General features: G+C 33.5%; 1 protein-coding gene and 1 pseudogene across 1 annotated transcript; one reads left to right on the top strand and one right to left on the bottom strand.

Annotated features, from left to right (window-relative positions):
• Positions 1 to 1,227: 1,227 nt before the first annotated feature.
• LOC149513498 (uncharacterized) lies at positions 1,228 to 5,327 on the top strand. Its single transcript, XM_089748789.1, is given in 3 exon segments — positions 1,228 to 2,649; positions 2,651 to 4,352; positions 4,789 to 5,327. Coding segments are annotated over 3 exon segments (3,465 nt in total). The 5' UTR covers positions 1,228 to 1,290; the 3' UTR covers positions 5,193 to 5,327.
• A 1,486-nt stretch (positions 5,328 to 6,813) lies between these two features.
• On the bottom strand, positions 6,814 to 15,578 carry LOC111310500 (DNA-directed RNA polymerase V subunit 7 pseudogene; annotated as a pseudogene).
• Between the last annotated feature and the right edge of the window lie 1,375 nt (positions 15,579 to 16,953).

Genomic DNA, 16,953 nt, shown 5'->3' with positions numbered 1-16,953 from the left:
TAACTAGATGTCCATTTTTATTACACTTGAATTAATTTTTAATTCTTTACATCTTTTTTTATGCATAATATTATACATATATATATTAATTTGCCTCACCAATTATAATTCCTGGATCCGTTATGCATGACAGTGAGTTTATTTCAGTTTCAAGCACTAATCCTCGTTAAAATTTTATTTTTCTTTCTTTATGGAAGGTAAATTAGCGGTGGTCATGTATTTTGGCAAAACAAATTTATTCGGATTCATGCATACTGCATATTTGGTTATAAAGTGCATTTAAAAGGGCATGCAAAGTAAGAAAAATAAAAATTGTCGAAATATTTTATTAAGTTGATTGATGCATTATTCCTTTTCTGAAATAAAATCTGAATTTATTTTTTTTAAAAAAGAAAAACAAAGAAATTTAACTATAAGCGTAATTAGGTGTTAAAAGAGATTCAATGATTTGAATATTTTTTGGCGTCGATTTAGCATGTAATTTGTTTGATATTGAAGCTCTATTTTGGTATTACTGATTATCTTACATTTTCACTATTCAAAAATATTGTATAACTAAATGTAATAATAAAAATAACAACATATTAAGTCTTATATTCTATAATATGAGATAATAATCTTCTTTCTTTAATCAAATAATCAAATGTAATAACCAAATAATCAAAAATAAAAATACTATTAATAATTTTCTTTCTTTCCAATCAAACGCCTTTATAAAAAATATGATTATGATGCAAATTTACTCAAAGTTGGAAAGTTTGCATTTTTTAAAGCAATGGATTTGTTTTTTAGCACCTTTTCTTTTCTTTTGAAAAAGTAGAAAGATCTGCGTCATTCTGTCTGCTTTTTTTTTCTTTTTGAAATGTTGGCTACTTTTTTATTACTGAACCAATGAATGTTAAGCATAAAGTTATGGCTAAAAAATTAAAAGAACCTAAAATGTGAAAACACTAATATTTCTCAGCATGATTTTGCGAAAGCGATATCAGCCTCTGTTTCTTTCTGAAACTGGGATCAAGCCCTTACTAAATTTCTTCTTCTAGGCTATGGTTGGATGAAGTACTTGAAGGGTGTTATGTATTTCAAGCAAGCTTTCCGAAAGTCAAAAAATAAATTCGTTTCCAGGGATAATAATATAAACGTAAAAGTCCCGGTCTTGAAGTTGCATGTTTCCACATGATGTGGATGTTTCATAGTGACTGAAACACTCTAGTTTTTTGCATAAATACCTGACCATGCCAATTTAATTTACAACAACTAACAAACAATCCTTTTTGAACCATCCAAATTATGGCATCCTTCATAATACCATTCAAAGCCCTTTTCTTCCTTATAGTGGTCCTGCATTGGTCTCCCTCTGTTCTTGCTTCTTCATCCTCCATTGCTGCAAATGAAAAAGAAACTCTTCTAAAATGGAAAGCTAGCCTTGACAACAACACCCAAACTTTGCTCTCTTCTTTGTGGGTTGGAGACAGCCATTGCAATTGGATCGGAATCACTTGCAACAAGGCTGGAAGCATCACCAATCTAAGCCTTCCAGATTATGGGTTCAAAGGTACACTTCATAGTCTCAACTTCTTGTCCTTCCCCAACCTCATGGGTCTTCACCTTCCTAACAACTCACTGTATGGGCCCATTCCCTCACACATTGGAAATCTTTCCAAGCTCACCAAACTTGACTTGTCCAAGAATCATTTCTCCGGAAATATTCCATCAAACATAGGAAGGTTATTAAGTTCACTTTCTATACTCTATCTCCATGAAAACGATCTCACTGGTCCAATAACTATTTCTATTGGAAGCTTGCACAATTTGTCCCGACTTGTCCTCTTTGACAATAGGCTCAGTGGTTCTATACCTAAAGAAGTTGGAATGATGAGGTCACTTGTTATGCTTGATCTTTCAGTGAACTACTTAACTGGTCCTATCCCAGCATCTCTGGGAAACCTAAGTAACTTGGTATGGCTTTATCTGTATGGTAATAACCTCTCTGGTTCTATTCCCAATGAAATAGGACAGCTTGGATCTCTTACCACAATGCAACTGTTAAGAAATAATCTCACTGGTGTCATCCCTAATTCCATAGGAAACTTAACCAATTTGTTAAGTCTTAAACTCTTTGAAAATAAGCTTTGCGGTTCAATACCTCAAGAGATAGGGATGCTTGTATCTCTTACAGAACTTATTTTATCGGATAACAATTTCTCTGGTTCAATCCCCGCTCCCATAGGAAACTTAACCAAATTGTCTAGTCTTTACCTTTCTGAAAATAAGCTTTCCGGGTCAATACCTCAAGAGATGGGGATGCTTGTATCTCTTACAGAACTTATTTTATCGGATAACAATTTCTCTGGTTCAATCCCCGCTCCCATAGGAAACTTAACCAAATTGTCTAGTCTTTACCTTCCTGAAAATAAGCTTTCCGGGTCAATACCCCAAGAGATGGGGATCCTTGTATCTCTTACAGAACTTATTTTATCGGATAACAATTTCTCTGGTTCAATCCCCGCTCCCATAGGAAACTTAACCAAATTGTCTAGTCTCTACCTTCCTAAAAATAAGCTTTCCGGGTCAATACCTCAAGAGATAGGGATGCTTGTATCTCTTACAGAACTTACTTTTATCTCAGAACAGTTTGTCTGGCTTCCTTCCTCCAACACTTAGCAATGTTACTCATTTGGAATCATTACAATTATCAGACAACCATCTTTGTGGTCCATTACCTGAGAATGTATGCCTCGGTGGACAACTCGTATATCTTGGGGCTAATAACAACAATTTGAGGGGTCCGACCCCATCAAGTTTAGGAAACTGCAAAAGCTTGTACAGAGTTAGGCTTGACGGAAACCAGTTGACAGGAAATATATCAGAAGCTTTTGGTATATATCCTAATTTGACTTATATTGCATTAAGCAACAACAAATTTTATGGTGCACTTTCGCCAAACTGGGGGCAATGCCATAATCTAACAAGCCTACGAATCTCCAATAATAACATTTCTGGAAAGATACCACCTCAGCTGAAGCATGGAACTCAATTACGCGAACTCGATGTCTCTTCAAATCATCTCATTGGTGAGATTCCCAAGGAATTGGGAGCATTGACATTGATGTACAAACTTTTGCTAAGTGGTAACCAACTTTCAGGCAAAATTCCACCAGAGATTGGAGTTCTTCCAAATCTAGAACATCTTAACTTGGCATCAAACAATTTGAGTGGACCGATTCCTAATCAAATTGGAGAGTGCTCAAAGTTATTGAACTTGAATTTGAGCAAGAATAAACTTGGAGAAAGCATTCCACTTTCAGTAAGCTACATAAATGGCCTTCAAAATCTAGATTTAAGTCAGAATTTACTTATTGGGGAGATACCACAACAGCTTGCAAAATTACATTCCTTGGAAACATTGGACCTTTCTCACAATATGCTCAATGGTTCCATCCCAAATTCTTTTAATAATTTGCAAAGTCTGACTGTTGTGAATATATCTTACAATCAATTAGAAGGCCCTATTCCTAACATTAAGGCATTTCATGAGGCTTCATTTGATGCCTTCAGAAACAATAAGGGACTATGTGGTAATGCCACTGGACTAATGCCTTGTGCTGTCGCTGCTAGAAAAAGCACCAAAGTCATCATTTTCATTGTGCTTCCACTCTTTGGTCTTCTTCTTTTGCTCTTTATCATAGCTGGAAGTTTCCTTATTCTTCGCCGAAAGAACCAAACCAGAAAATCCGAGTCAATCGAGGCAAAACTTGGAGATTTTTTCACATTGTGGGGATATAATGGAAGAATACTCTATGAGAACATTATTGAAGCCACTGAAGATTTCAGCTCCAACAATTGCATTGGTTCAGGAGGCTATGGAGCTGTTTATAAAGCTGCGCTACCCATTGGTGAGGTGGTTGCGGTGAAGAAACTTCACCAATCTGAAGATAGCATGATTTCCAACAACTTGAAAGCCTTTGAAAGCGAGATTTATGCTTTATCAGAAATAAGGCATCGTAACATTGTGAAGCTGTATGGCTTTTGTTCACATCCAAAGAACTCATTTTTGGTTTATGAGTTTGTAGAAAGGGGAAGTTTGAGAATGGTGTTAAGCAACAAGGACGAGGCAATGAAGTTGGATTGGGAGAAGAGGCTAAATGCTGTAAAAGGAGTGGCCAATGCCTTGTCTTATATGCATCATGACCATTCACCACCGATAATTCATCGAGACATTTCCAGCGACAATGTTCTTCTGGATTTGGACTATGAGGTTCATGTCTCAGATTTCGGCACAGCCAGGCTTTTAAAACCTGACTCTTCCAATTGGACCTCACTTGCTGGCACTTTCGGGTACATAGCTCCAGGTATTTATTGATATCTTTTTTTTTTTTAAAGATACTTTAAACATGTCATCGTTCAATTAAAATTATTAGTTTTGTGTGTAAATTGATGCGTTAAAACAAAGTTCAAGTAGTATTATATATGATTGTAATTTTTCAAATTTTAAGTATCAAATTAAGAATTTTACTACAATTCAAGTATCAAATGTATAATTAATCTTTGAAGTTTAACACTTAATTTTTTAATATGTAATATATCAAAACTGATGAACCAAATGTAAAATTTTGTTAGAACCTATGAATGTCAATTTTAAAGTAATCTTCTAAACATTTACAATTTTTTTTCAACATTATTTAATAATCTTCTCAATATTCTTTATTCTTACATAATAGTGTATTATTGATAAGATATATTTCTTGCTTAATAGAACATATTGATTAGATATATTTTTCTAAACAGAGTTGGCTTATTCATTGAAAGTAGACGAGAGATGCGATGTTTATAGTTTTGGGGTGCTAACAATGGAAATATTTATGGGGAGGCATCCTGGTGATTTGATTTCATGTTTACCATCATCGTCATCGGCACTGGCATCAACATCGACATCAATACCAAATGACAACCAACTGATTTTACTTAAAGATGTGATAGACCAACGCCTCTCACCACCGGTAAGGCAAGTTGCAAAGGATGTTGTCTCTACTACAAAGCTAGCATTTGCATGCTTGAATGGCAGTCCCCAACTTCGGCCAACCATGAGACAAGTTGCTCAAGCCCTTACCCATCAATCGCTTCCATTGCCCAATCCTTTCTCAATCATAAAATTGGGAGAATTGTGGGATCATGAAGTTTGCAGTGACTAATATTAAGGTGCTAACAATTTGAATAATAATTCTAAGCATGTCTATTTGCTTTCCATCTATTTCTTTTTCTCTTACTTGTATCGAAATGTTTAAGCACTTTATAATAAAGCTTTTGTAGTGAATCAGCTATGACATGGAATAGTTGTGTTTAAGCACTCAATTTGTATGTTCAAAATTTCTTATTTTTGAAATGTAACTAATGGCCAGACTTAGAATTTCGACTTGCAATATCAGTTGTAATATTCTACTGTAGTACCGATTTGCTACAGTACTTTCATTTTGGAATACTATTGCAATTCTAATATGACTTTTTTATTTGTTTGAACAAACAAAGAATACAATTGGTGAGCATACCAAATTACAATAAACACAACTTCACACAATAATCTTTTGATTTTATTATTTATTCACCATTTATTCTTATACTTACTAATACACATTATTTCTCACAATTTCATCTTTTTAACCTTTAATCATTCACTGCCTTTGAAATCATTCAAAATTTAATTGTAATTATATTGAGTACACTTGAATTGGATTTGAGTGACGACTTTGAAGAATATACTTTTAACTTGTACTATTTTTACTAAAATGCTAAAAATGTTGTACTTTTCTTTCTCAAATAAACTTTTATCTATTTTTTATCCAATTGAAAGCATAAAACATTATTTTTATTTAATTAAGTCTTATTTTACATGAAAATCACTAAAATTTATTATTTTTACCATATCAATGGCAATAATTATCTTTGTTACATCAATTTATGCATTTCAAAACATAAAAATTTAAGTTGAAATGTCATTTACATAATATATAACGAATGGCTTATGTAATAGGCCACGTTAGCATCTAAAGAGTTTTTTTTTATTTTTAATATATGTTATGTAGATGTTGGCATCATAAAAAGAAATATGGCAATTTTATGTGTTATTTTACTTCATATTGAAGTATTAGAGTAAAAAAATTTTTGGATGATTGTGGGTACAGATCATTCGGATGATACTCATATTATTTGAAATTAAGATTATTAGATTTGTATTATTTTGAGTTTAAATTATTATATTTTAAAATCAAATTAATTTATTTTAAATAATAATTTCAAATCAATTTTCGAATTATTAGAGTTCGAATCATTTCAAAGTCATATTAATTCAAGTTTAAATAATTTTGAGTTTGAGTTGAACAAATTTAAATTGTTAATTTTTTTTTAACCAAATTACATAGAATTAGGTCCATATCTAGACAGATTTAATGTTATATATTATTATAATTATTATTGTAAAATAAAAATATTAATGTTATTTTGAAAAATTATTAAAAATTTATTTATTGATTGCTATCCAAATTGAATTAACTAAATATAGAAAGAAGTTTGATTGAGAAACAAAGAATGATCTTAGAAGCAGAAGTACTAAAACATGAGAAATAAAATGGATTCTACAAACAATTAACTAAATCATAGCAATTACTTCCATTAATTCTTCTCTTTAACAAATGTAGAAATGTGAAACCAATTTGATTTTGATTCTAAATAAATAAATAAATATATTTACCTTCACTACTTTATATTCACAGCTTACATCTATAGCTGTGTGTGCAACAAAGCCTTTTCGATCAATCTAATAATGGTATCATCTCTTCTATGTCCCAACTTTTCTTCTTTCTCATCCTTGCATTGCTTCAATCTACACTAGTCTTTGCCTTTGGTATCCTTTCAAATTACTTCTTTAGCTACTGCTCCATCCATTGAAACAAAAACCCTTCGAAATGGAAAGCTAGACTTGCCTAGGGGTGAGCAATTGTTCAGTTGTCGATTCAAATCAGTTTTAAAAAACTTCAAAATCCAGAAACCAATTTAACCGAACCAAGTTATACAAAGCTAACATCATAAGTAAGCTCTAGAATTCAACATCTTTGTCCAATCGAATTTACAACAACTAGAATAGTTCAACATCCAACACTCTTACTGTCAACCACTTCCTAAGAAAGCAGTAACAAGTACATCTGAATCATACAAAGATGAAACAAAAGTTATATTCAGGAAACTGGTCCTAAGTAGTCACCTTCCAAACTTACCAATGCCTGAAATTCCCTCTCTGCTTCCTTCCACTTTGTTCCAATAAATCAGATGACAACATCCTTCTCAATCTTTGAATGCTTGTCATTCATGAAGATAGCGTTCTCTCCAGGCACATAATTGTAGTCGGGCATTTTTACGTGAGACAGATAGATGTTTTGGATTGGTCAACACTTAAAGAATACTCCATGTTCTAGTACCTTGTGTACAACTCCTTCCAAAATCTATCCTCTGAACATCTTGAAGGTGATTCCACTGAAGACAACAGGGAAAAGCACATCCCCAGTGTTCTGTCTAACTCTGCCCTCTCCAATGCTCTCCAGAGTTGTTACAGCCATGACATATCCAAGATCCTTGGTGGCCTTCTTCCGAGCAAATTCATCCAAATGGCGGACCACTATAGCCTTTTGGAGCATCAAACCTTGGCATCCAAGCTGTCAGCAAGAATTATGACATTCCATGGCAACTGCACCTTGAGAAATATTCTGCAACTGCAATTAACATGGAAATGTAAAAAAAAAAAGAAAAAGAAAAAAGGTAATTCGCAATGAAACGAATGTCCTTAGAGTAAAACGGAAACAGTATATTAATCTTGAAGAACTCAAAAATTGATTTAGTCCTATCCCAATATCAAGTATGTTAAAGCCAAATTTCAACAATCCAAACATAAAAGATTGAAAAAGATTAGTTTTTAACTCTTGAAAATTTACCAGATTGTAATGAAATAGAACCATACAATGCCCATTTCACATGATCAGCAATGCATAGCAGCAAACCCAGAATCAAAATAAAGCAATAATAAACAGATAGTACCATAGGAAAACTGTAGCATTTCCTTCAAGAACAGTCAAAACATTTCTGTCATCTTATTCAATACAAGCCGGTCAAACAAAATCCAATTGAAAATCATATCTTTTAAACTACAAATGCATACTAGTTTAAACCAACCAATGTCATAACGTCTAGATCCAGGGATCTATCACTAGACATTGACTTGAAGGAGTCGCCACCAATCTTTTTTATCTAGGTGCGATTGGCCACCTAAGGAATTTATCCTTTTAAAGAATACTTAAGCTTAAGGGTCCCTAAAAGAATAGGTTCAGGTCTACTAATCAGAACAGGGTTCGGGAGTTCAGTTACATGTGAGGAAGGTTATAGCACCCTCACAACGCCCATCGAAAGATGGTACTAGCTTAATTTTGTGTTATCCAATAAGCCTTAAAAATTTACCAAGTAATTAATTATTGAAAATTATTCTCAATTGACTTTAATAATTTTAGCAGAAAATTGAAAAAATTCCCTCACCTCAAGAGAATGCAAGAAAACTACTGTTTCACTTGCAGAGGCTCCATCGTCGGATTATTTAACATTAAAGAAAATCCAAGAAAATAAAAAGGAAAAAAAATGATTGCTTTAAATATAAATCCTTTTCTCTTAAAAAATTCATTGCTTTTGTTACAAGAAAAATTGATACTTTCAACTTTTCCCCAAAATATTTTTTAGAAAATTATTTTTAAGGAAAATTGATACTTTCAACTTTTCCTCAAAAATATTTTTCAGAAAACTTATTTTCAAGAAAAATTGATACTTTAAACTTTTCCCCAAATATTTTTTTGAAACTTATTTTTAAGGAAAATTGATACTTTCAACTTTTCCTCAAAAATATTTTTTAGAAAACTTATTTTCAAGAAAAATTGATACTTTCAATTTTTCCTCAAAAATATATATTTTTTAATTTTATTTAAAGAAAATAAAATAAAATAAAATAAATAAAATAGAAATTGAAAATAAAAATAAAAATAAAAAGTATTAAACAATTCTAATCTAATAAATAAATAATAATAATAATAAATAATAAAAAAATGAAAAAGAACCCTAGGATCGGCTTGGCTCGGCTTGGCTTTGCACTCGGGTCACACGCCGGTTGGCGTTCAGGTCGGATCTTGGCAAAACGCGCGGATCCTATGGGTTTACTAACGCAAAAACAACGTCGTTTTTAGGAGGGTATATAAGGCTGAAGGTTGGTTATATAAGGCTAAAGGTAGGTTTTTTTTTCAGAATTTCCTTCTCCTCTTCTCTCTCTTCCTTTTTTTTCCTTTCCCCTCTCTTTAAACAGACAAAGAACTCCGGTTGAATCTCGTCGAATTTTGGAAATTTTCATCGGAATCTGAGTTTTTTGTCGAAAGTTCACCGAAAAGCTGATCGGTTTCTGGAAATAGTCGTCGAAAATTGGGTAGCTGGCCGAAAAATCAAACTTTGCTGAAAAAGTCATCGAAAAATTCAAACTTCACCGAAAAATTCAACCAGAATCTGAAAAATTTTCAGAAATTTCCAGAAAAAAATTCACCAAAATTTCTAAAAAATCTTGAAATTGCCTTTGACCCTTCTGGACGTCTTTTTCTTTCTCTTTTCATTCTTTCTCAGTTAGTGTCTGCGTTTCTGTGTTCTGGTCCTTTGATTTGTGGATCTATTTATAAGGATTGATCAAAAGAGTTTCTGATCAATCCCAACTCCTCCTTGGATTAGGATTCAATCCTTGAATCCAATATGGACTCTTCATTGAATCCCAAATCCACAGTAGAATTCTCAAATTCCATCCCAATCTCAGCCAAATAAAAAGAAAAAAAAATCAAATCAAATAAAAAATATTAATAGATAATTAAAAGAAAATAATTAGATAAATAAAATATTAATAGATAAATAATAATAGGTAAATAATAATATATAAATAGATAAATAATAATAAATACATACATATACTAACAGATAAATAATAAAAATAAATAAATAAATATATATATTAATAAATAGTAATAATAAATAAATACATAAGATACAAAAAAATATAAATAAATACAAATATAAAATACAAAAATAAAAAAAATAAAATGGGCCTACCCATTTGGACCAAGCCCAATTGATCCGAGCCTGGACCAAATTGGGTGTCTACAGCTGCCTCTCTTTGCACATTTTCTGTGAAACAGAAATTACGCAAAGACGTAGACACCCATTCAAGACTCCACTCGACCCTTTTCTTTTTTTCATTTTTTTCATTAAAATTCTTATCAAAGCTCTTATAAGCAGAGGCTTAATGACTTTGAAAAACATATACAAAGCTCCTCTAAGCAAAGGCTCAATGACTTTGAAAAACATAAGCAAAGCTTCTCTAATAAGAGGCTCAAAAACTTTGGAAAATAAATAAAACTCTTCTAAACAGAGGCTCAATGACTTTGAAAATAAATAAAGCTCCTCTAATAAGAGGCTCAACGACTTTGAAAATAAATAAACAAAGCTCCTCTAATCAGAGGCTCAACGACTTTGAAAATAAATAAAGCTCCTCTAAATAGAGACTCAATGACTTTTGGAAAGTAAATTGCTCTTCTAATAAGAGGCATCACAACTTTGAAAATAAATGGCTCTTCTAAACAGGGGCATCACAACTTCAAAAAACAAATTGCCCCTTGACAAACATGTCCAAAAGAGTTGAAAATCATGTTTATAGGAATTTCAAGAGATTATGCCCAAAGGTCTTACAAATCAGCCTTGATACCGAGAGACATCCTATTTCAAGGATTAGAAACTTACCTGATAAGCTTTTTCTCAAATTTGAAAATGTCTTCACATCTGTCTTCTTTATGTGGGATGTTGGAATACCCCTACTTCTTGAATTTATGCACTATATTTTCTTGAATGTAATATATGCTATGCAATGCATATGAAATTCAATGCATGCTACGCAAATGTTGGCTAACTAATTCCTATTCAATTGTGGTACTCAAGTTTCTCAAGCTCTTTTCTTGGGCATCGAACCCTTTGATTCTTCAAAAACCAAGTTACGTTATTCTTTCAAGATCGAGCTAGTGTAACTCTAAACTATCTCTTCCATCTCTTTCCAAATTCAATGTTTTTATCAAGAAATGAACATCTCGATTTTGCCTTTATCACTATTGACTTATTCAATGTAATGTAAAAATCTTTCATGCCATTATTCATTCATCAATCATTATTTCAAACTTAAAAAGTAAGAATGCATTTGCACATTTCTTCTATTATAGGGTATTAAGAAGAAAAGAATAAGAATTGTTGAGAAACAGTCACCAGAAGAAGCACACAAAGAGTGAAATAGAATGTCTTTTATTAGCAAAATGTTGGCAAACTTTGGCCAAAGAAGAATAACAAGGATAAGTATGGGGGACAAAGCCCAAAAATGAACAATCGGATAATCATGATAACACATCTCAAGGTTTTTCTAAAAACCCAACCATTTGATATATTTAACAACTTAGAGCTCCTTTGAATTTACTAGTCTCCATGCCAACGAATTTTCAAATTTGATACTGTATTCTCTTTATCTAAGCTACCTTTCAGGTTTTCAACTTAGATAAACCCCTTATGACTTAAACCGCCCTTTTAGGGTTTTCGCCTTGAGTCCTCCTTTTTCATTCATTTTTTTTTTCATTTTTTCATTTTTTCATTTTTTCTTTTTCATTTTTTCTTTTTCATTTTCTTTTTTCATTTTTTTCTTTTTTTTCAAGCATAGTATTTCTTTACAGCATCAAAATTTATAGGATGGGGTAAATCATTTCCATCCATCTCAGTAAGAGAAAGCCCGTTTCACCTCATACAGTCTTTCCTAATTCGGAGTCCATTTTTCTCTATTATCGTGCTGGATTGATAGAATTTTCTTCAAGACCAACTCTCCTTCTCGAAAGCAATGGGGTCGAATCTTTTTGTCATAAGCCCTCACCATTTTTTTTTTTATATAGCTAACCATGGCACAATGCAGTCAATCTCTTTTTTTCTATGAAACTTAACTGTTCATAGCATTCTCGAATCCATTCAGCTTTTTCCAACTCAACTTCTTTTAGGACCCTTAAGGATGGGATCTCCACTTCCACTGGTAGTACAGCTTTCATCTCATAAACTAAAAAAAATGGGGTTACCCCAATAGAGGTGCGCACTAATGTTCGATATGCATGTAGTGCAAATGGTAACTTCTTATGCCAATCTTTATAAGTCTTAATCATCTTCTCAAGAATTCTTTTTATGTTTTTGTTAGCTACCTCAACTGCCCCATTCATTTTTGGACGGTATGGTGCTGAGTTATGATGCTTGATTGTATTGAGCACATATTTCCTGCATCATCTTACTATTTAGATTCTTGGCATTATTTGAAATAATTCTCTTCGAAAGTCCATATCTACAAATGATCTCTCTCTTTATGAACTTGTAAACCACAGATCGTGTTACATTTGCATATGATGCTGCCTCCACCCACTTTGTGAAGTAATCTATCATCACAAAAATAAATCTATGCCCATTAGAAGCCTTTGGGGTGATAAGACCAATGACATCCATGCCCCACATTGAGAATGGCCAAGGTGGTGCCATAACATGTAAAGCAGATGGTAGAGCATGGATCTTATCAGCATATATTTGGCATTTATGGCATTTACGAGCATAGTCAATGCAATCATTCTCCATTGTCAACTACTAATATCTTACTCTTATGATCTATCTCATCATCATATGTCCATTGGTATGTGCCCCACATATTCCATCATGCATCTCTTCAATGATTTTCCTCACTTTAGCCTTAGTTACGTATCTTAGTAATACCTGATCACGGCTTCTTTTGTACAGAACACCCCCATCCAGGAAAAAGCTCATAGTCAATCTTCGGATGACCCTTTTATCATTTTTTATTACTTGAACTGGGTATTGCTGATCCTTAATATACTATAAGATATCATAATACTAGGGCTTCCTATCTTCCTTCTCTTCTACATTGGAACAATGAATTGGCATATCCTTAACATCTAGCCTGATGGGCTGAATGTCAGTATTGTTATTAATTTAAATCATTGCAGCCAGAGTAGCCAATGCATCGATAATCAGATTCTCTTCTTGAGGTAAATGGTCAAACTGGATATCTTCAAATTATTTTATCAACTCTAAAATATACTCATGATATGGAATGAGTTTTGAATCTCTCATCCCCCATTCTCTTTTCAACTGATATATAACTAGAGTTAAGTCCCCAAACACTTTTAATGCTTTCACTCTTCTATCTATAGTAGCTTGTAAGCCCATGACACATGCCTCATATTCAGCAATGTTATTCGTGCAATTAAAATTTAACCTAGCTATTACAGGACAGTATTGTTCTTTTGGAGATATCAGAATTGCCCTAATTCCATGTCCCAAGGCATTGGCAGCTCCATCAAAATACATTCTCCAACACTTTTCTTTATGCTTCCCTTTCTCCAGTTGAGAAATAGTCATTAGATCTTCATCAGGGAATTTCAATGTCATTGGTTCATATTCTTCAGTAGCACGATCTGCAAGAAACTCCGCTATAGTGCCTCTTTTTATTGCTTTTTGGCTTACATATATAATATCATATTCCGAAAGAATTACTTGTCATCTAGTAATTCTTCCAAATAAAGAAAGCTTCTCGAAGATATATTTAATTAGATCTAGTTTTGCTATGAGCCATGTGGTATGATAGAGCATATACTGTCTGAGTCTTTTGGCAGTCCACGCTAATGCACAACACATTTTCTCTAATGAGCAATACTTGGATTCGTATTCTGTGAACTTTTTATTCAGATAGTAAATAGCTCTCTCCTTTTGACTAGACTCGTCTTGCTGTCCCAGCATACATCCTATTGAATTTTCACATACTGTCAAGTATAGAATTAAAGGTTTCCCTGAAACAGGTGGCACAAACACTGAAGGGTTTGACAAGTATTGCTTAATTTTATCAAAAACCACTTGACATTTCTCATTCCATTTTTTAGGATTATTTTTACGGAAAAGCTTAAATATGGGATCACATTTGTAGGTAAGCTGAGAGATAAACCGAGAAATATAATTCAATCTTCCCAAAAAACTTCAAACTTCTTTTGGTGTACTAGGAGGTGACAAGTTCTGAATGGCCTGTATCTTGTCTGGATCCACTTCAATTCCTCTTTCACTGATCACAAAGCCTAGTAACTTCCCTAACTTTACCCTAAAGGTGCACTTGGCTAGGTTTAACTTGAGCTGAAACCTTCTTAATCTCTCAAATAACTTTCTAAGACTAGGGACATGATCTTCATTCTCGTAAGATTTTACAATCATATCGTCTACATACACCTCGATCTCTTTGTGCATCATGTCATAGAAAAGTGTTACCATGGCCCTTTGATATGTTGCCCCAGCATTCTTTAACCCAAAAGACATGACTTTGTAATAAAAGGTTCCCCACATGGTCACGAAATTGGTTTTTTTCATATCATATGCAGCTATTTTTATCTAATTATACCTTGAGAAACCATCCATAAAAGAGAAAATTGAATGCCTAGCTGTGTTATCTATCAGTGTATCGATATGAGGCAAAGGAAAGTTATCCTTTGGACTAGCTTTATTCAAATCATGATAGTCTACACATATTCGTACCTTTCCATCTTTCTTAGGAATGGGTACTATATTAGCTACCCACTCTGGATACTTAGCCACTTGTAAAAAATCTGCATCAAACTGTTTCTTCACCTCTTTTTTTATCTTTAGCAGCATTTCAGTCTTCATTCTTCTTAGTTTTTGCTAGACTGGCTTACATTCTGGCTTTAGGGGTAATCTGTGCTCTACTATCTCTATGCTCAGCCCTGGCATATCCTGGTAAGACCAAGCAAATACATCTATGAATTCCCGAAGTAGATCTGCCAAACGTTGTCTATCTCTTGATGAAAGTGAAGTGCTAATTCTGACATCTTTTTTATTCTCTTCATCTTTCAGATTCATTAAGTCAACTATCTCCTGATGAGGCTCAATTGACTTATTTTCTTGTTCAATCAATCTCATTAGGTCCAGAGGTATAACATATTCCTCAGAATTCTCTTCATTGTCAAGTTTATCAGTGTTAATTGAATTCTCAAAACTAACCTCTTAATTGTTATCATAATTATCTTCATGTTTATTTAAAGACTTGAAATTGAATGAAATGGGATATGTTGGCAAGATGTGTTTGGAAAAGTGGCAATAATGAAGACACAAGAAGAAATGAATGAAAATGCATCATTCCTAATTTTTATTAAAATAATAAAAGATAAATGGCCCAAACAAGAAAGATCACCCCAATGCCTTGGGCCATAGCTATTGGGATGTTACAATTACATTGTATTAGTTTCAAAAGTCACAGGCACTTCAATGGCACTCCAATTGTTTAGCTCATAATCTGGTGGACAAAAGCGGACCCACCCCTCTTGATTAAGCCCTATTTCATCTTCAATAGCATTAATGGTTAACTGGGCAAAAGCTCTTTCCATGCTTTTTTTTGTATTTGGGTACATGAATCCTCAAGGTCTGAAAGTCTCGTACAGGTGTGGGATAACCATTAGTCTTGCTATTTTTTCTACTGACCTTCTCTTGATCTCCCATTCTACTACCTTATAGCCTAAGCCTAACTTTTCACTATTGCCTATCACTATCGGGGGTTCCTTTATTCTCTGCAAGTTCTTGCCCAAGCCTAATCCTAGATACCAGCCTTTATTGATGACTTGACTCATCACTATTCTTAAAAAAGATTGATTTTTAAGTCCTTCACCTACAGAATTAACTAGCTCAAAAGATCGATAGGAGCATTCTACAGCTTCTTCGATAGCCTCTACATACGGAGCATCAATGGTTGGGTCACTAGCATGTCTTTTTCCCCAACTACCACTACTAATTGACCTTCTATATTAAACTTGATCTTTTAGTGCAAGGTAGAGGGCATAAATCCTGCCATGTAAATTCGTGGCCTTCCAATAGATAGCTATAGGATGAAGAGATATCCATCACTTGAAACTTCACATTAAAAATGTACGGCCCAATTTGCAAGGGCATCTCGATATCCCTTAGGACTTTCTTTCTGGTCCCATCAAAAGCTCTCATGATCATCTAACTATCTTTTATATGAGAGTAGTCAATGGGTAACCTTGCCAAAGTTGACGTAGGCATGACGTTGATAGCAGAGCCATTATCGATAAGGACTTTGGCTATGATATAGCTCTTGCACTTGACTGTGATATGCAAAGCCTTGGCATTTCCCTTTCCCTCCGAGAGAATCTCATCATCGTTGAATGAAATATGATTCGGCATGACTAGATTTCCAGCCAAGTGGTTCAGATATTCAACAGATACATTATGTGCCATACATGCCTGGTTCAATACTTTTAGCAGGGCGTTTTGATGTGGCTCTAAGTTTAACAGTAGTGATAATAATGAGATTCATGCTAGCATTTTGTTCAACTATTCAACCACTAAATACTCACTATGTTTTACCAATTTTAAAAATTCACAAGCCTCTTTTTTTGACACCAACTTCGGGTGATCTTTCTTAGGTTCTACTTTAAGGTTATTTCATCCTTCTCCTTTCTTGGCTTTTTCTTTTCTAGCCTTTTCCAATATTTTTAGAGTGTAACACCTTTCACTTTGGGTAATGCCTCCTACACCAGTTATATTGGAGGTGTTAGTTTTAGAGACATCCCCTTCTTACCCCTGAACTACTGTATCGTAGCCATATTTCCAGGGTACAACTTTATCATCCTTATATAGGAAGGGAATTAGAACTTTAAAAGTTATCGGCTTGGGAATGAGTTTGTCTATGATTGACTTGGGCTTGTTCCCATAATAAATTGTCACTGGCTTTGGAAACAACTT

Source organism: Durio zibethinus, chromosome 19 (genome assembly GCF_047325235.1).
Source record: "Durio zibethinus cultivar Kanyao isolate XHJ-2024 chromosome 19, ASM4732523v1, whole genome shotgun sequence".
Lineage (NCBI taxonomy): Eukaryota > Viridiplantae > Streptophyta > Magnoliopsida > Malvales > Malvaceae > Durio > Durio zibethinus.
Note: the sequence above shows the minus strand (reverse complement) of the source record. Positions and strands in the feature narration are given on the sequence as shown.